Source organism: Giraffa tippelskirchi, chromosome 4 (assembly GCF_054371585.1).
Source record: "Giraffa tippelskirchi isolate mGirTip1 chromosome 4, T2T-mGirTip1v1.2.pri, whole genome shotgun sequence".
NCBI lineage: Eukaryota > Metazoa > Chordata > Mammalia > Artiodactyla > Giraffidae > Giraffa > Giraffa tippelskirchi.
Genome location: NC_137278.1, coordinates 101,194,729 through 101,214,733, shown reverse-complemented (window position 1 = coordinate 101,214,733; position 20,005 = coordinate 101,194,729). Strand labels below are relative to the sequence as shown.

General features: G+C 41.4%; 2 protein-coding genes across 10 annotated transcripts in view; one reads left to right on the top strand and one right to left on the bottom strand.

Moving 5' to 3' along the window:
- The window catches only part of ZC3H6 (zinc finger CCCH-type containing 6), an 82,057-nt gene extending 73,280 nt beyond the window's left edge, over window positions 1–8,777 (bottom strand). The window contains exons 1-2 of one of the 3 annotated variants that reach the window (XM_081484917.1): window positions 8,677–8,777; window positions 7,170–7,291 (exon numbers count right to left, since the gene is read on the bottom strand). The gene's annotated coding sequence lies outside the window, so the exon portion shown is untranslated. Of the gene's footprint in view, window positions 1–7,169; window positions 7,292–7,482; window positions 7,600–8,376; window positions 8,485–8,676 lie in introns of those variants that run through there. The other 2 variants (XM_081484918.1, XM_081484920.1) reach the window with 2 other exon arrangements.
- ZC3H8 (zinc finger CCCH-type containing 8) overlaps window positions 8,492–20,005 on the top strand; it is a 30,919-nt gene continuing 19,405 nt past the window's right edge. For 3 of the 7 annotated variants that reach the window (XM_081484923.1, XM_081484921.1, XM_081484922.1), the window contains exons 1-2: window positions 8,492–8,681; window positions 12,418–12,514. In XM_081484923.1, coding sequence (XP_081341049.1) covers window positions 8,602–8,681; window positions 12,418–12,514 — 177 coding nt within the window. In that variant the 5' untranslated portion in view covers window positions 8,492–8,601. The remainder of the gene's footprint in view (window positions 8,682–12,417; window positions 12,515–20,005) is intronic. The other 4 variants (XM_081484926.1, XM_081484924.1, XM_081484925.1 and 1 more) reach the window with 2 other exon arrangements.

Genomic DNA, 20,005 nt, shown 5'->3' with positions numbered 1-20,005 from the left:
GTGGGGAGATTCCCTATACAGTACACTTTGAGGTTACGAATAAATACCTGTTTTATTCACATTCTTTGGGAATTTTCCCAAAAAAACCCCAAGCACCTGGATATCAGCCCGGGCTTTGCAAAAGTACTTTCAAAATGTTGCTTCCAAATGAGATGAAGATACTGACACACATGGCAGGCTCCATCTTCTCTAGTTCATGCTCTCTGACAGCCTCAGATGGTAAAGGTTGGGATCGTCCATAGTACACTTCAGGTGTATGTCTCAAAGGTAGAATTCAGAAGTCACTAAGTCATATTAGAGGAGCTCCCTGGTGGCCCAGTGATTAGGACTCTTTCACTGCCAAGAACAAGGGTTCAACCCCTGGTCAGGGGACTGAGATCACCAAGCCCCACAGGGTGGCCAAAAAAAAAAGTCATTTCAGAATATCAGATCTTCCTTACACCTGCTTCTTAACTATTTTTGTTGTTTAGTCACTAAGTCATGTTCAACTCTTTTTGTGACCCCCATGGCCTACAGCCCACCAGGCTCTTCTGTTCCTGGATTTCCCAGGCAAGAATATTGGAGGAGGTTGCCATTTCCTTCTGCAGAGGATCTTTCTGACCCAGGGATGGCACCCTCATCTGCTGCACTGGCAGGCAGACTCTTTACCACTGAGCCACCAGGGAAGCCTGTTTCTTAAATACTTTCCTCCAAATTCTTTATTATTATTCTGCAAAGATAATGAACTCAGTGGCAGCTCTCAGCAATTGTGAAAGCATTTTCTGATGCAAAAAAAACCCCAAAATAGTCTTTATCTTAAGATACCACTTATGTTCATCTGCAGTAGAAATGTGATGTTTATTTTTCCAGTAGTGAAAGTATGTACTGAGCTCTATCTATCCCCACCCCAGCATCTTAATCTTGGGAGCATTGAGTCACTCATTTGTTTATTCAGGAAAGATTTATTGATTGTGATGCTTGACATATTGTGCTATCTTCTGAGCAGAATTATAGATATACTACTTGGGATGTCTATTCTCATGGAGCTTAGAGTCTAATAATTTGTACTTGTGAGCCTTAATGCTAAGTGGGGTCAAGGATACCTACTCAGTTGAAATTGAACTTGATTGCTGTAATGAAAACTCAACTATATGGCTTAACTAAAAACAGGTTTTAAGTTTCTTTAATAACGAGATAGCTGTTGGTAGGGGTCCAAAACTAAACACAGGCTCTGGTTAGCTTCTTGCTCTGCAACTCACAGTCTGAAGTTTTCATCCTTAACTTCTTGCTCAACTATCATGTGATCTAGGCCATGGTCTGTATAATATCTGTCTTTAAAATTTGTTGATGCTTTATGTACATGATTAATTTTTATAAATATTCCATGTGTACTTAAGAAAATAAAATTCTCTCATTGTTGGATGCAGAACTTTAATACCTGTCCATTAGGTCTAGCCTATTAACTTCAAAATGTTTATCAGCTATATCCTTGCCAATTTTTCTCTGTCCACTTAATAAATCAATCAAGTAAAGGATGTTAAAATCCCTCACTATGATGTTGAGGTTACCAGTTCTTCTACTTCATATATTATAAGGATATTTTATTAGGTACATATATGTTTAAAGTTGTTTTGTTTTCCTAGTTAATTATTGAGTAACATTCCATCAAGCTATCTAAGTTTTGGACACATTTACTTCTTTTTCTGTGGCTACTTTAAAACTTTTCTCTGCTTTTCTGCAGTTTTATTGTGATGTGCCTAGGTGTGAATTTCATTTAGTTATCTTTCTTGGTATTTGTTGAGTGATGTATACACATTTCTTGATATGTAGATTGATGTGCTTCATCAATTCTTAAAAATCTTAGCCTTTTCTCTTGAAATATTTCATCCACCTTTTTCTCTTTCTCTTCTCGTCTTGTGGTTAAAGTTAATTATACTTGGACATTTTGATTTATTATTGTTATTTCTAATAGTCTCTTTTGTAGATTCCTTTCTTAAACGGGGAGTATCTCTGGATAATTCCTTCTGACTTGTCTTCCAGTTCACCCGCTTTCCCCTTCAGTCCTGTCTAGTTTTCTACGAAAGGCCATCTTATTAATCAAGTTTCTCTCAGAGAAACAGAATCACTAAGAGACAGATTTACAGGCAATTGGACTTACGTAATTGTAGGAGCTGTTAAAAATAATCTGTGTAAAGCTTTTATCTGAGTCTAGAACTTAGAATCTTCAAGGCAAGGACTCAGGAAGCGGAGTTGGATGTAAAGAGGGAGAGTAGAAATGAGCTAGTATCCCTAGGAGACAAACCATAACCTATCTTCATCTCTTACCACACCCAACTTTTGTGATGTGGGTGCTCTGAAGGAAAATCTTGTGCCCTTTATCTTGAAGTTAAACATAACTTGCCCAGAATTTGGAGAAGCTGAAGGAAGATGTGTGGGAAGGTGGGTCAGCTAAAGGTCTGGTTGTTGCCCCATAGCAAGAAGGTAAACTAGCAGATAAATGATAATGTCCATGTATTGCACCAATATCTGTCACCCCTTCACTGACTTTCTGAACATAAAAACAACATGACTGCTATTTCACTTCCACCTTCTGAATTTTGTGCAAAATATCTCTTATAGCCCACTCTAACTGGAAATATGCAAGAATAGGAATCCTGCACAGCACAGATCAGCCCAGCCAAGAAGACACACTACAGAATCACCAATACACACTTTTCAACTAGGCACCCATATGTACCTCTTTCACTGGTACTTAACTTCCATCCAGGATAAAGACAATAGCGGGGACTTCCTTGGTGGTCCAGTGGTTAAGAATCCGCTGCCTTGCAGTGCAACGAACGTAGGTTTGATCCCTGGTCGGGCAACTAGGAGTAGGAAATGGCAACCCGCTCATTCATTGGCAACCCGAAACATGGACAGAGGAGCCTGGTGGGATACAGTCCCTGGGGTTGAATAAAGTCTGACACGACTGAGCAACTGAACATGAGTGGATAGATGGGAAACTAAGATTCCCCCATGTCATGAGGCAACTAAGCCTGTCCGCCACAACTACTGAGCCCTCAAATCACAACTAGAGAGAAGCCCAGGTGCCACAACAGAGACCCAGTATGGCCAAAAAAAGAAAAGACAATAGCAAAATCATGCTTTGGCCTATTATGGTCCTGCTACACCATGTTCAGCCAAAAACATGTTAACCCTCTTCCCTAAAAAAGATAAAAAGTCTCTTTTCCATCTTTGGGTTATGTTCATTCTTCTAATTTTTCTTTTAATTCAGTCACACCACTCCTTTCATATCAAATAATTTGAGTAAAGAGATATAAAGTTAACTACTATTAATACATTATGTGTTAGTAGGAAAATGGGAGGGGGAAGATTTCATATATTTTTTGTGTATATACATAATTATATTTCACACACATTAATGTGTACACATACACATTTATCCCTGGAGAAGTAACTGGCAACCACTCCAGTATTGTTGCCTGGAGAATCCCATGGACAGAGGAGCCTGGTGAGCTATAGTCCATGGGGTCATAAAGAGTCGAACATGACTGAACAACTAACACTATACATATTTATATCAAATTGAGGATGAAATATTCATAACCATTACAATCATTTTTGCTACTGGTCACCTGGTTGTGTTGTTTAATACCTACCTTCTCCCTTTACTTATTGTTACATTCCCTTTGCCCTGAGCTATTTTTGGCTCCTTCTTGGTGAATAATTCAGATCTTCATCCCTAAAGGGTTTGGGCCATTAGTAGTACTGCTTATGGGTTTTTGTTTTCTACTGACTTTAATAATAGGACATAGAATTAATTAGAATACCTCCAAGAATTCTCCTGAGTTTCTTTAACCTCACTGTACAAACAGGATGACTTGATCATTACAATTAATCACCCCAGCCAGTATAATAAGCTCCTTCTTTATCTGTTGCTTCACTGGCCTAAGAAGTTCTAAGTGGCCAAATGGCTGTCTCAACTTAAGTTTAATTAAACTATTGTCATGTCCCTCGAGGAAGCTTTCCTGCTTTGGGAATTAATCACTCTAGACCAGTGGTTCTCAACATGGGGATGATTTGCCTTCCAGAGGACATTAGCAATATCTGGACACATTTTTGGTTTCACAAGTGTGGAAGAAGTGCTACTGGCATCTAGTGGGGAGAGGCCAGGGATGTTGCTAAACATCTTATTATGCACAAAGCTGTTCCTCACAACAAAAAATTATTACCCAGTGCAAAATTCCCTATACGGTACATTATAAACCTGTGACTTATCCTGTTTTTGAACTGGAAGTTTGTACTTCTTAATCTCCTTCCCCTACTTCACTCCCTTCCCCTCTGGCAACCACCTATTTGTTCTTTGTATCTATGAGTCTGTTTCTGTTCTGTTATGTTTGTTTACTTCTTTTGTTTTTCTAGATTCCACACATAAGTAAAACCAGATGGTATTTGTCTTTTTCTAACGCTTCATTTAGTGTGATACTTTTAGGCCCATCTATGTTGCTGCAAATGACATTTCTTCATTCTTTTTAATGACTGAGTAGTATTCCACTGTACATGTACTACATCTTCTTTATCCATCCATCTGTCGTTGGGCATTTCGGTGGCTTCCCTGTCTTGGCTGTTGTAAGCAGTGCCACTATGAACATAGGGGTGCGTGGATCTTTTCACATTAGAGCTGTCATCTCTTCCAAATAGCTTCCCAGGAGTGAGATTTCTGGATCATAGGGTAACTCTAGCTTTAGTTTTTAAGGTACCTCCATCATGTTTTTCATAGTGTGGCATGCTATTTTTGCTGCACACTATTAGTCAGAGTCAGTCTTAAGTACAACTCAGACTAAGGAGGATTAAACAGGAAATGAAATACAGTCTATCTCTGTATGGGAGGAGTGGCAAAGTCATATTGTAAAGGATGCAGATATAGGGAAAGGTAGAGAATGGGGGCCATTGGAGGAAATCAACCTACCACAGACATATGTAGCCTTTTATAGTCTTTATCTGAAAAAACTAGTATCTGATGCCTTTGCAGGTCAGTTTTTCCTGCTTCCTGATTTTGCTAATTTCTTTTTGGCCATGCCCTGAGGCATGTGGGATCTTAGTTCCCCCACCAGGGATCAAACCCACACCCCTTGCATTGGAAGCTCAGAGTCTTAACCACTGGACTGCCAAGGAAGTCCCTTATCTATCATTTTAATTTCCTTTTGCAGCCTGATTATCTTTTGCTATATGCTGAACATTTTATGTGAAAAAGTATGCATGGTAATACTTTGAGTTTTGTAATAACAGCCCTTTCCTCCAATGAAAGGTTACTACCTTAATTCAATTTTCCCCTCAGTAATGCTTCATGTATAAACGAAGGTGACTGCTAACAGCATGAACAACGGGAAAGTACAACTTCCCTGGGGAAAATGTCTGGCTTCAGAGAACTTCCCTTGGTTTGTCTGTGAAGTAGACCCTGATTTGGGCCAGGAGTCAAACAGCCCTTCCCTAAAAAAAGAAGCAAGTGAGGCTATCATAGGGTTGGCCAATCTACCTTTTGAGATTTCTTTTTCATGATTAACCTTATACTGGCATCATATTAAGCAAAACTAAAAAATTCCCAATTCCCTGTTTTTCAAATGTGTGCTTTATTTTCCTGACTTGGTACATTTCTGTCTGCATATGATGCCCATTTACCTCTAACTTCATCTCTTCCAATGGAAATTACCTCAAGACAAAGCTCAGATAATACCCCTTTTCAGAAGTCTTCCCAACCAATGTGCTTTTTTCTCTTCTGAATCCTCTTAGCACTTAATACCCACCCCTTTTTCCCCCTCCAACTAACCCTGGCCATCTTCACTTCACAAAAGCCCCCTATCAACAGTCTTTTTAAAACAGACTTTGTTTTAGAGCAGTTTTAGGTGTACACAAAAACTGGGAAGTACAAATTTCCCTTGCCTCTCAACACGGTTTACCCCATTCTTTACATCTTAGGTTAGTGTGGTTCATTTGTTACAACTGATGAATCAATACCAATACATTAACATCCATACTTTACATTGGATTCACTCTGTGTTGCACGTTCTATGGGACAAATACACACTAGCATGTGTCCCTCATCACTGTGTACAGAATAGTTTCACTACCCTAAAAATCTGCTGTGCTCTACCTAGTCATTCTTCCTTCCCTACCCCACCCCCAACCCCACCCTCAACAACTGCTGATTCCAAATAATTGACCAAAAATCCTGGAACTAACAAGCAATTAAAGCAAAGTTTCAGCATACAAGGTTAATATACAAAAGTCAACTGCTTTCATACATGCTAGTCATGAATAACTGAAATTTGAAATAAAAAAAGTTACATGAAGATCAAAAAAAAACCCTTAGGGTATAAATCTAACAAAATATGTACATGAATCTGTATGAGGAAAGCTACAAACCTCTGATGAAAGAAAATCTAAGTAAATGGGCATTCTTTCATTTTTTGAATTTTAAAAGCCAACTCTCCACATGTTGAGAATCAGTGACCAGCAGAACAGAGGGGCAACCATTCATTATAGCCTTTGATGGACTTGGGCTGGCTACACAGGACGCACCTTTCAAATCAGAGATTCAGAAACTTCTTCCTTCTCAATGATGGTTAACAAAAAATTCTTCAAAACAAAGGTAGCCTCACAGATACGCAGTTACAAATGAAAAGCTCAGAGCACCAACCCCTGTCTGCTGCAGCAAGACAAGAGGCACCAAGATAAAATACAAATAAGTGTTTAGTATATGTAGGCCCTAAGTATTGCACAGGATGTGCTTGAGTGCGTGCTTAGTCGCTGAGTCGTGTTCGACTGACTCTTTGCAACCCTATGGACTGTAACGCACTAGGCTCCTCTGTCCATGGGATTCTCCAGGCAAGAATATTGGAGTGGGTTGCCATTCCCTTCTCCAGAGGATCTTCCTGACCCAAAGATTGAACCCAGGTGGCCTACATTGCAGCAGGATTCTTTACTGTCTGAGCCACCAAGGAAGGCCGTTGTAGAGTCTACCAGTCACAAAATCTGTCCACAGCTCTGTTTACTCAAGTGTGGAAGGTAATAGTATATTCCTTAGAGGGCTGTTTTGAGGATGAGGTGAGGGAAAATGTGAACTGATGCTTGGTACAAAGTGAGTGCTCAAACAACAGCTAGAAGCGCACAAGCGATTTCGCCTCTCCTACCTTCTTGCTGGGGCTTCTCCTTTGCCCTTGGACGTGGGGTATCTCCTCAAAGTCACTCCAGTGCCGCACAACCGCAGCTCCAGCTGGGACTACCAGACCACCTGACCTGCCTCCTGAGAAATCTGTATGCGGGTCAAAAAGCAACAGTTAGAACTGGACATGGAACAACTGGTTCCTAATTGGGAAAGGAGTACATCAAGGCTGTGTATTGTCACCCTGCTTATTTAACATATATGCAGAGTACATCATGCAAAATGCTGGACTGGATGAAGCACAAGCTGGAATAAAGATTGCCGGGAGAAATATCAATAACCTCAGATATGCAGATGACACCACCCTGATGGCAGAAAGTGAAGAAGAGCTAAAGAGCCTCTTGATGAAAGTGAAAGAGGAGAGTGAAAACGTTGGCTTAAAGCTCAACATTCAGAAAACTAAGATCGTGGCATCTGATCCCATCACTTCATGGCAAACAGATGGGGAAACAATGGAGATAGTGACAGACTTTATTTTTGGGGGTTCCAAAATCACTGCAAATGGTGACTGCAGCCATGAAATTAAAAGATGCTTTCTCCTTGGAAGGAAAGTTATGACCAACCTAGACAGCATATTAAAAAGCAGAGAAATTACTTTGCCAACAAAGGTCTGTCTTGTCAAAGCTATGGTTTTTCTAGTAGTCACGTACAGATGTGAGAGTTGGAGTCTAAAGAAAGCTGAGTGCTGAAGAATTGATGCTTTTGAACTGTGGTGTTGGAGAAGACTCTTGAGAGTCCCTTGGACAGCAAGGAGATCCAACCAGTCCATCCTAAAGGAAATCAGTCCTGAATATTCATTGGAAGGACTGATGCTGAAGCTGAAACTCCAATACTTTGGCCACCTAAGGAGAAGAACTGACTGGTTCAAAAAGACCCTGAGGCTGGAAAAGATTGAGGGCAGGAGGAGAAGGGGACGACGGAGGATGAGATGGTTGGATGGCTTCACCGACTCAATGGACATGAGTTTGAACAAACTCCAAGAGTTGGTGATGGACAAGGAGGCCTGGTGTGCTGCAGTCCATGGCGTCACAAAGAATCTCATACGGCTGAGCAACTGAACTGACTGAAGAGAGAGCACGCATAATTCGTATCATTCCTTAGAAACACTGTTACTTCGGTCGAACAGTTTACACCAAAGTAGAGTCTCAAGGACTAAGTTTTAAAATTCTACTAACGGTTTGAAATAACGTATTCAAAAAGTGTTAGTATATGTAACTGAACAGAATTAGCACAGCGCCTGCGCAGAGCGACGGGGGCGAGGAGAGATCCGGTTTGCGCAGCCCGGGGATTGAACGGCGCATGCGCGGTGTGACCTACGGACGGTGAGGAGCGTCCCGCGGGCCGAAATTTTCGCACCCGACTTGTTTCTCGGCAGCCAGCCGGCTCCAGCGCCGAAGAGAATGATGGATTTTGAGAACCTTTTCTCCAAACCCCCAAACCCGGCTCTTGGCAAGAAGTCCGCCACAGATTCTGACCAAAGGTGACCCCTAGTCTTTTCAAGCTTCATGCAGGGGCTGCAGCCGCGTTCCGCCTCTTGGTTGCTCCGGGAGTCCGCGGGGGCGGCGCCGTGAGGTCCGGCGTGGAGCGCGTGGGTCCGGTGCGACGCCCCGGCGTCCAGAGGTCGTTCGGGGGCAGGAGTTAGAAGCCGGGGATGGGTCCCGGTTCCTAGACCGCCGCGGCCAGAGGCGCGGGGAACCTGGGTCCGGGAGCGGCGGGGTTCAGGCGGCGAGCGGGGTGGGGGCGGGGGAGGTTCAGGGTGCTCCCTTTTCTCTGCGCCCGGGTCCCTCTGGCTGGAAGGGAGCCCGCCTGCGGCCCCCGTAGTACTTGCCTTCCAGACCGTCAGCTCGTGGAGGAAACCATTTGTGGTTCTCACTACACGTGCTGGGCGCTCTTCGGTAGAAAAGATGAGTCGTGAAGGATAAACAGCGACTAGTCTGCCTTTAGTCTCCCGATTTACATTGAAAAATCCTGAAGACCATAATAAAGCAGCGAACTCCATTGGGGTGTATTATTTCCTTTATATTTAAAGAGGTACCGAGACTGCCGTGGAGAAGGTGAAAGCTGGGTAGGGGATAAGGGAGAATGGGATGGTAGGGAAGATGTAGGTCTTTTAAAGAAGGTAGTTAAGGAACGTTTACTAATAACACTGATGAGGAATATTTGAGTAGGGGCTCGAAGGAGGCGAGAGAGGTTGATTATCTAGTGGGAAGAATATTCCATGTAAAGGTCCTAAACTGGAGTGAGCTTGCTGTGATTGGAGCGAAGTGGCCAGGATGACAACTGCAGTGGAGAGGAAGAATGGTGGGACAGGAAGAGAAGAGAACCTGAGAGGTATTGGAATGGGGGCGGTAGGGAAGGGGCCGATTGTGTAGGGACTTGCAGTTACCATAATAAGGACTTTGGCTTTTACCTTCAGTGGGGTGAGAGGTAAGTATTGGAGGGTTTTTAGCTGAGACTTACACATTAGCAGGACGAGAGTAGACTGTAGTGGCCAAGAGTAGTTTGAATCGTAGTGTTAGTAGCAAGAAGTGGTAAGGTCTGGGGCTTCCCTGGTGATCCAGTGGTTAGGAGTCTGCCTTGTAATGTGTGGGAAACTGGTTCAATCCCTGGTCAGGGAAGATCCCACATGCCCCAGAGCAACTGTCTGTGCACGACAATTACTGAAGCCTTTGTGTCCTTCAGCCCATGCCACGCAGCAAGAGAAGTCACTGCAGTGAGATCCCAGAGCTCCAAAACTAGAGAAAGCATTTGCCGTAGCAAGGAAGACCCAGCAAAGACAAAAATAATTAAAAAATTTTTTTAAGTGCATGTTCAGTTGCTCAGTTGTGTCCAACTCTTTGAAACCACCAGGCTCCTCTGTCCATGGAATTTCCCAAGCAAGAGTACTGGAGTGGGTTGCCATTTCCTTCTCCAGGATCTTCCTTGACCCAGGGATCTAACCCGGTGTCGCCTGCATTGTCAGGTGAATTCTTCACTCCTGAGCACTTGGGGGGAAGCTCAATAAAGAGCACGTGGCTAGATTTTTTTTTTAAAAAGTGATCAGGTAAGGATGTATTTTGAAGACTGGATGGGGAATATGAGAGGAGTTAAGGTCGACTTCAAGGTTTTTGGTTTGTATCATTAGGTTAGAGTTGCTGTTTAAGATTGCAGGGGGATTGGATCAAGAGTTCAATTTTGGATATAAGATTTTGTCTGGAAGATATTTGGGGCTTCCCTGGTGGCTCACATGGTAAAAAATCTGCCTGCAATGCAGGAGATGTGTGTTCAGTCCCTGGGTCGGGAAGATCCCCTGGAGAAGGGAATGGCTACCCACTCCGGTATTTTTGCCTGGAGAATCCCACAGACAGAGGAGCCTGGCAAGCTGCAGTCTGTGGGGTCGCAAAGAGTCGGGCCTGACTGAGTGAGTAACACTGCTACTGCTAGTAAATATTTTAATTGCCTTTTTTTTTTCTTTTGACCAAGTGACATTTGGGATCTTAATTCCTCGACCAGACCAGGTGTGAAGTCTTAACCACTGGACTGCCAGGAAATATCCCTAGTAGATATTTTGAATAGGAAGTTGGCTCTGCCTGCCTGAACTCAAATCTCAGTTCTGCTCTGCTAGATTTCTGACAGGTTTTGTAAACATTCCATATTCAGTTTCCTCATCTGTAAAATGGGCTTTTTAACAATAGTATGTATGTGGAGAGCTGTTGTGGTGTGTCTAATATGTATGGAACAGCACCTGGCACAGAGAAGGTGTGAAGCAAGTCATATGCTACTGTTAACTGTTGCTGTAGTCATTATTGGTCTGCCTAAGGAGAGTTTGCTTCCTATATAAAACAGTTCATGACTGGAAACTAGAACAGTGCTAGTCCACAGTATTTGGTTTATTGGCTCTTGTAACAACGGCCTTGGTCCCTCATCTGATGGATGTGACAGAAGCTCTGACGCAGGACAGATGAGTGTAGTAAACTGTTGGATTGGATGAAACTGACGCCCCAGCTCCTCCTGTACCTCTGAAAGAAGTGCAGAGTCACTATTCACAGTCCTGTGCTGGCAGTACTTTGTACTTGCAGCATGTTCTTTTGAAATTGTCTAGTCCTTGCCCTTGTCTGGCGTGTAACTCAGATCTTAAGCTTTTATCACATAGTCACTACTTGTCTTCAGCCCCCTGTGTCTATGTGTGTGTTAGTCGTTCAGTCGTGTCCGACTGCTTGCAACCCCATGGACTGTAGCCCACTAGTCTCCTCTGTCCATGGAGTTCTCCAGGCAAGAATACTGGAGTGGGTTGCCATTCCCTTCCCCACCCTGTGTCTATAGCATGTACCATTATTTAGGTTTACCTGTATATTTTATTGGCCTCTTTGTTTCTTATAGTTCCCATTTTCATCTTTTTTAGATTCGTTTTTAGTTTTGTTGGAATATCCTCTAGTAGTCATCGGAGACGGTCTCTGCTTGTTCAGCTTCTCAGTTCTAGTGACCCGGAGAACAACTTTCTTTTTTAAAAAAATATATTCTTAGCTGTGCCATGCGGCATATGGGATCATAGTTCCCCAACCAGGGATCAAACTGCATTGAAAGCAGAGTCTTAACCACCAGATTGCTGGGGAAGTCCCAACAACATTCCTTTTTGATCTTCCCACTTGAATATAAGTTTTGCTCTCTTCCGACCTCAAAAGGCAGTCTGAATTCTGCCTGAGATATTTTTTGTCTTGACATTCCTCTTCGTTTTCAATTCTTACATATCTTTTAGGTTCAGAAAACCTTTGGTCCCCACATCTTAGGTTTAAAATCTTCCTCATATATACACCAGTTCGTCTCACCCCATACCGAAATTTCTTTCTTTCTTTCTCCCAAGTAGATAGAAAGTTCTCAGAAAGTGGGAACAAGGTCTTTTTCATTGTTATATCCCAGGATTTAAGACCCAGAGCCTGGTATATGGTGGATTCTCAATATTTGTTGAACGAATAGAGGATTTATATAGCTGCTAATAGTTGACTGTTAAGGTTATGTAATTTAAAGTTTCAGCTTTACAGTTTAATCATAAACGTATGTTGACATTTACTGCTTATCATAATTTTGTACATTTCTCTGAAATAGTTGGACTAGAATTTGATTTTGGAATTTCTTTGAGGGCAAGTTGAAGGTAAACCAAAGCAGTGGATATTAATGCTGTGGTATGAACCCTTTTCAGGTTGAAAACCCTTTTGTGTTATTTGATATTTTTGCTACAGAATCGGTGGTGCAATAGATGATACAGAAGTTGAAGAAACACAAGAAGAGAAAATAAAGTGGAAAGTAAAACTGGAATGTGAGCAAATTCCCAAAAAAGTAAGATTAAGTTGGTATATTGAAAAAAAAACAGGAAAGGGTGTGAGAAATTAATTAGAGATCCTGTTTGTCTCATTTTAGTCAGCATTTGAGACCAGGTTACACTTTTTAAAAAATTAATTGTTTAAGAACTTTGTTGTCATTTAACATGAACTGATTTTAGTGCATTGCTTTTACTTTTGTTTTCCCTATCTCTGAAGTGGTTGTCAACAATTTCAAAAGCTTCTTTCTTTTCAAATTTAAGTTTTGATTTGCTACCTTAGTTAGCCTTAGTGACTTACAGCTTAAAGATTGTATTAGTTTGCTAGGACTACCATAACAAAGTACCACATACTGGGTGACTTAAACAACAGAAATTTATTGTCTTGTGGTTCTTGAGGCTGGAAGTCCTTGAGGCTGGAAGTCCAAGAGCAAGCTGTTAGGAGAGTTGGTTCCTTCATAAGGCTGTGAGGAAGAGTCGATTCCATGCCTCTCCCCTAGCTTCTGGTTGGCTTGCTGGTAGTCTTTGGTCCCCCTTGGCTTGGCTTCCAGAAACATCAACTTGCTTTTTACCTTCATGCTCCGAAAAGCATTCTCCCTGTGTGAATAGGTCTGTCTAAATTCCCCCCTTTATAAAGACACTAGACATATTGGATTAAAGCCTATCCTGATGACCTCACCTTAACTAATTTGTACGTATAATGTATATGTATATCCAAGTGCAGTCATGTTGTAAGGTACTGAAGGGTTAGGACTTCAATTTGGGGAGGTCACAGCCAACCCACAGCAAAGCCAAAATCTGCTTCTCTCTTGCTTTTTCTCTTTTGGAACTTTTGTTATTGTGAACTTTAACACACTACAAAAGAATGAGTTCAGATTGGCAGTGAGATCTGCAAGACACACATGGCCTTTAATATGATACTGTTATATTCAGCTTTATAAAAGGATGTAGTACAGAAAGTACAGCATCTTCATCTCCTCAGAAAGCCTCTCAGCTACCCAAGTCCATAACTTCTTTTGCCCTTTGGGGCGTATATGGCTGCCGTGGACGAGAGCCCTAGTTGAAACTGAGAAATGATAGCTTGTATTTCCCAGACGTTTTTAATACTTAAAAAAAAATTTTTTTTTTAATTTCCTTGGTGGTCCAATGGATAAGAATCCGCCCACCAAGGCAGAGGACACAGGTTCGATCCCTCCTCAAGGAAGATTCCATATGCTGCAGAGCAACTAAGGTTGTGCTCTACAACTATTGAGCCTGTGCTATAGAGCCGGGGAGCTGCAGCTACTGAGCCCATGGGCCACAACTACTGGAGCTCCTGCTCCACAACAGGAGAAGCCACTGCACTGAGAAGCCCAAAACTAGAGAAAGGCCTGCATAGCAACAAAGACACAGCACAGCAAAAAACAAACACTAAGTTGTGCACCACTACTACTGAGCCCACACTCTAGAGCCCACAAGCCGCAACTACTGAAGCCCATGCGTCTAGAGCCTGTGCTCTGTGACAAGAGAAGCCACTGAAATGAGAAGCGCATGCTCTGCAGATAACCCCCACTCACTGCAATTAGAGAAAGCCTGCACACAGCAATGAAGACCCAGCACAGCCAAAAATAAGTAAATAATATTACTTTAAAAAATTTTTAATATTTTAATCACATAAGCCCGAGTCCTTTGTGCCCACTTAAAGTTCCCCAGTGCATATATAACTCCATACAGGGTATAGGCAGATACAACCTTCTATGGTTATCTTAAGGAATTTCTCAGAAACAAATCGAAGGCAATGGCACCCCGCTCCAGTACTCTTGCCTGGAAAGTCCCATGGACAGAGGAGCCTGGTAGGCTGCAGTCCGTGGGGTCTGGAAGAGTCGAACACGACTGAGTGACTTCACTTTCACTTTTTACTTTCATGCATTGGAGGAAAAAATGGCAACCCACTCCAGTGTTCTTGCCTGGAGAATCCCAGGGACGGGGGAGCCTGGTGGGCTGCCGTCTATGGGGTCGCACAGAGTCGGACACGACTGAAGCGACTTAGCAGCAGCAGCAGAAACAATACTGTGAGAATGTAGACACCTAGATTATTTGTAAGTAGGCTTCAGGCCAGTCTCTCTTCTTACGAGTGTATAAAACATAAGTGTATCACAGCTGATTGAAAAGTGAAGTCAAGTAAACACTGTGCAGCTCAAGAAAGCTCTACCCACAGTGCTTCTCATGCCTCCTTTTCTCAGTCATGTTCCTTTTTCTCCTTCTAGAGATGAGTGCTATCCCAACTTGTGTACTAATCACTTGCTTGTTCTTTGCAGTTTTCCTACTAATGCTGTCCTGCTTAAGAGTGCCGTTTTCTCATGGCTGTTTTTGCACTTGATAGAATAGTGCTGTATGTGTCCTTTTGTCTCCTTTTTCTTAACGTTATATTTTTAAGACTCATAGTATGCATAATGTATACTTACAGAATATGCAGAGTGCACACAAGTGGTGTATACTTATTTGCTCATTTTCTTAACCACATAGAATTCCATTATTTGAATATACTAGGTGCTGGCATTGGTAGACATTTGGCCTCACTTCCAGCTTTGGAGGTTGTAGTCAGTGCTGCTACATCTCAGTCATATCCTGCTGCACATGGCCTCTGCAGTTACCTCGGAGTAGAACTGCTGGGTCTTAGAGGATAAGCATCTTTCCCTTTACCATGATGCCAAGCTGTATTCCAAAGTCATTCTACTGATTTTTATTCCCAAAGGCAGTGTAATAGAGTCTATATATCTGCACAGATATCTCCACACTTTCTTAAATTTTGCCACCTGGTGAGATACATTCATTGTCATTTAGTTTGCATTTTATAGATTACTATTTAGATGGAGCATCTTTTCGTATTTGCCCAATTTAAATTTCCCTTTTTTGTGTGCCAGTTTAAGTCTTTTACCTTTTTTTTTTCTTTATTCTGGATATAGGGGATTTTTTTTCCCTCTATGTGGATTATGTGTTGCAAGTATCAGCTCATTTTGTAGCTTTTTTCCCAAGTTAATAGCTATTTTTGATAAAAGGTTAATGATTTTAATGTATTCGTTTATTCATCTTTTCTTCATAGTTAATGCTTTATGTGTTTTATTTACCTATCCCGAGATAATAAAAATATTTCTGTACAGTGTCATCTAAAAGTTTTGTTGTTTTCCCTTTCCTATTTAAGTTTATAATCACCCACAGTTGATTTTTGTGTTTACTATGAGGTAGAGGGGACAAATTTTGGATTACTTTTTTTTCCATTATCCTACCCAGTTGTTCCAACACCATTCATTGGGGGAAAAGGCAGTTCTTTTCCCCCATGAATCTTCAGTGTCACTGTGGTCAAAATCAAGTATTTGGGAAAAAAAAAGTGTTTGTGTTCTGATGGATCCGTTTCTAGAGTCTCTGTTCTCATCCACTGGTTTATGTGTCTACCCCTCCCCTCAAGACCTCATTGTATTAACTAGTACAGCTTAATGATAATGAGTTTTGGTATCAGGCAACTAAGTCGTCTCAGTTGTTTTTCTTCTTTAACTGTCTTGGCTATTCTCAGCCCTTCATATTTCCATATAAATTTTAGAAATAGTTTGTCAAGTTCCACAGAAAACACTGGTGGGACTTTCACTTGGGAATGCATTGACACTGTAGAACATTTGGGAGAGAACTGACATCTTTCAGTTCAATTCAGTCTCTCAGTCGTGTCCGACTCTTTGCGACCCCATGAACCGCAGCACGCCAGGCCTTCCTGTCCATCACCAACTCAAGGAGTTTACCCAAACTCCTGTCCATCGAGTCGGTGATGCCATTCAGCCATCTCATCCTCTTGTCATCCCCTTCTCCTCCTGCCCCTAATCTTTCCCAGCATCAGGGTCTTTTCAAATGAGTCATCTCTTTGCATCAGGTGACCAAAGTATTGGAGTTTCAGCTTCAACATCAGCCCTTCCAGTGAACACTCAGGACTGATCTTCTTTAGGATGCACAGGTTGGATCTCCTTGCAGTCCAAGGGACTCTCAAGAGTCTTCTCCAACACCACAGTTCAAAAGCATCAATTCTTCAGCACTCAGCTTTCTTCACTGTCCAACTCTCACATCCATACATGACTACTGGAAAAACCATAGCCTTGACTAGACAGACCTTTGTTGGCAAAGTAATGTCTCTGCTTTTTAATATGCTGTATAGGTTGGTCATAACTTTCCTTCCAAGGAGTAAGCGTCTTTTAATTTCATGGCTGCAGTCACCATCTGCAGTGATTTTGGAGCCCCAAAAAATAAAGTCTGACACTGTTTCTACTGTTTCCCCATCTATTTCCCATGAAGTGATGGGACCAGATGCCATGATCTTAGTTTTCTGAATGTTGAGCTTTAAGCCAACGTTTTCACTCTCCTTTTTCACTTTCATCAAGAGGCTTTTAAGTTCTTCACTTTCTGCCACAAGGGTGGTGTCATCTGCATATCTGAGGTTATTGATATTTCTCCTGGCAATCTTAATTCCAGCTTGTGCTTCTTCCAGCCCAGCATTTCTCATGATGTTCTCTGCATATAAGTTAAATAAGCAGGGTGACAATATACAGCCTTGACTTATTCCTTTTCCTATTTGGAACCAGTCTGTTGTTCCATGTCCAGTTCTAACTGTTGCTTCCTGACCTGCATACAGGTTTCTCAAGAGACAGGTCAGGTGGTCTAGTATTCCAGTCTCTCGAAGAATTTTCCAGTTTATTGTGATCCACGTAGTCAAAGGTTTTGGCATAGTCAATAAAGCAGAAATAGATGTTTTTCTGGAACACTCTTGCTTTTTCGATGATCCAGTGGATATTGACAATTTGGTCTCTGGTTCCTCTGCCTTTTCTCAATCCAGCTTGAACATCTGGAAGTTCACGCTTCATGTATTGCTGAAGCCTGGCTTGGAGAATTTTGAGCATTACTTCACTAGCGGGTGAGATGAGTGCAATTGTGCGGTAGTTTGAGCGTTCTTTGGCATTGCCTTCCTTTGGGATTGGAATGAAAACTGACCTTTTCCAGTCCTGTGGCCACTGCTGAGTTTTCCAAATTTGCTGATATATTAAGTGCAGCACTTTCACAGCATTATCTTTTAGGATTTGAAATAGCTCAACTGGAATTCCATCACTAGCTTTGTTCGTAGTGATGCTTTCTAAGGCCCACTTGACTTCACATTCCAGGATGTCTGGCTCTAGGTGAGTGATCACACCATCATGATTATCTGGGTCATGAAGATCTTTTTTGTACAGTTCTGTGTATTCTTGCCACCTCTTCTTAATATCTTCTGCTTCTGTTAGGTCCATACCATTTCTGTCCTTTATTGAGCCCATCTTTGCATGAAATGTTCCCTTGGTATCTCTAATTTTCTTGAAGAGATCTCTAGTCTTTGCCATTCTGTTGTTTTCCTCTATTTCTTTGCATTGATCGCTGAGGAAGGCTTTCTTATCTCTCCTTGCTATTCTTTGGAACTCTGCATTCAAATGGGAATATCTTTCCTTTTCTCCTTTGCTTTTGGCTTCTCTTCTTTTCACAGCTATTTGTAAGGCCTTCTCAGACAGCCATTTTGCTTTTTTGCATTTCTTTTTCTTGGGGATGGTCTTGATCACTGTCTCCTGTACAATGTCACGAACCTCCGTCCATAGTTCATCAGGCACTCTGTCTATCAGATCTGGTCCGTTAAATCTATTTGTCACTTCCACTGTATAATCATAAGGGATTTGATTTAGGTCATACCTGAATGGTCTAGTGGTTTTCCATACTTTTCTTCGATTTGAGCCTGAATTTCGCAATAAGGAGTTCATGATCTGAGCCATAGGCAGCTCCCGGTCTTGTTTTTGCTGACTGTATACAGCTTCTCCATCTTTGGCTGCAAAGACTATAATAAGTCTGATTTTGGTGTTGGACATCTGGTGATGTCCATGTGTAGTCTTCTCTTGTGTTGTTGGAAGAGGGTGTTTGCTATGACCAGTGACATCTTTAGAATATTGGATTGTCCAGTCTTTAGGTCCTCTTTTAATTGTCTTAGCAATGTTTTATAATTTTCTTTGTAGGTATCTTACATACCTTTTGTTAGATTTAATGCTGGGTGTCTGATGAGGCTTTTGTGAATTATACCTTTTTTTTTTTTTAAGCACTATTTCTAACTTATTTTCATTTAGCTGGCGTGTACTGTTATATAGGAATGCATGGGATAAAACTTTTGAGTTCTTGTAAACATTTCTGAAAATATTGACTTTATCCTCATAGCTGATAAGTATTTTGGCTGAGATAGAGTTAAGCTTGAGGTTATTTGCCCCATTTTCTTCTACTATCCGTGTCGCTAGTGTGAAGTCTTGCCAGTCTGGTTCTAGTCACTTTGTAAGCATCATGTTCTGGGAGCTTTTAGATTCTTCTCTATATTGGTATTGTTAGAGACTATGAATCTTCTCATTCATTGTGCTTAAGTATTTGGTGATGCTATCATACCCTTCATGTACAAGAAATGTCTTTTATTTTTATTCTTTGTCTTTTTTCTTTATATTCTAAGAAACTTTCTCTTTCTGGTTATCTGCATTTCATGAATCATAATTTAATGATTCAAGAGTTCTTTCTTGTTCTGTTCTCTTGTTATAACTTTCTAGCTTAAACATACCATCCTGATATCTTTGTGTATTTGTTTAAAAATTTTGTGTTCTTTTCTTTTCCTTGAATTGTGTTTCTTCTTCTGGGTCAGGTTTTCTCTTTTTCCTGCTTTTTTGTTTTATTCTCTAGATCTTTTTTGTTTTGTTCTCAGGTTTCTCATTGCAATGGCTTCTGCTGTTGCAGAGCACGAGCTCTAGAGCACAGGCTCAACAGTTGTGGCAACGGGCCTAGCTGCTCTGTAGCATGTAGGATCTTCCTGGATCAGGGATTCAACCTGTGTCTCCTGCATTGTCTTTACTACTGAGCCACCAGGGAAGCCCTGCTTTTGTTTTTCTTTATGTCCTTTGAATTAAGAAAGGCCTGGAGAGTCAATGAAAGTCCTCTGCTGGTCTGTTGGTGGGACTCTATAGGCATTTCTTCTCTGTGGGCTGTGTGCATCTGTAGGTTTCCGGCAGCATAGTTGTTCTTAACCCTTTATGTGCCATGCATCCCCTTTGGCGGTCTGGCAAAGCCCTTGGGCCCCTTCTCAGAATAATGTTTTTAAGTGAATAAAATAAAATATGTTGGATTGTAATGGAAGTTGATTTTATTGAAACATAGTTATCAAAATATTAAGAAATGAGGTAAGAGTAATATATTTTTTGAGCATGCACTAAAGAATTAGATTCAGCAGTAGGTCTCATTATTATGTTGTAGATCTAAATATTATGTTGACAAAGTGATGGACATAAAAGATACTTTGAGATCTGCAGTAAGTATAATGTGTAAAAGTCCCTGTGATTCCTGTTAGTGACAGTTGCAGCTACTGCTGATACTACTGTGGTTTGCGGCCAGTGTTCAACACAGAAGAAAATGCTAAATGTCAATTTAGAGGTTGATGAAAATAAGATGTGATT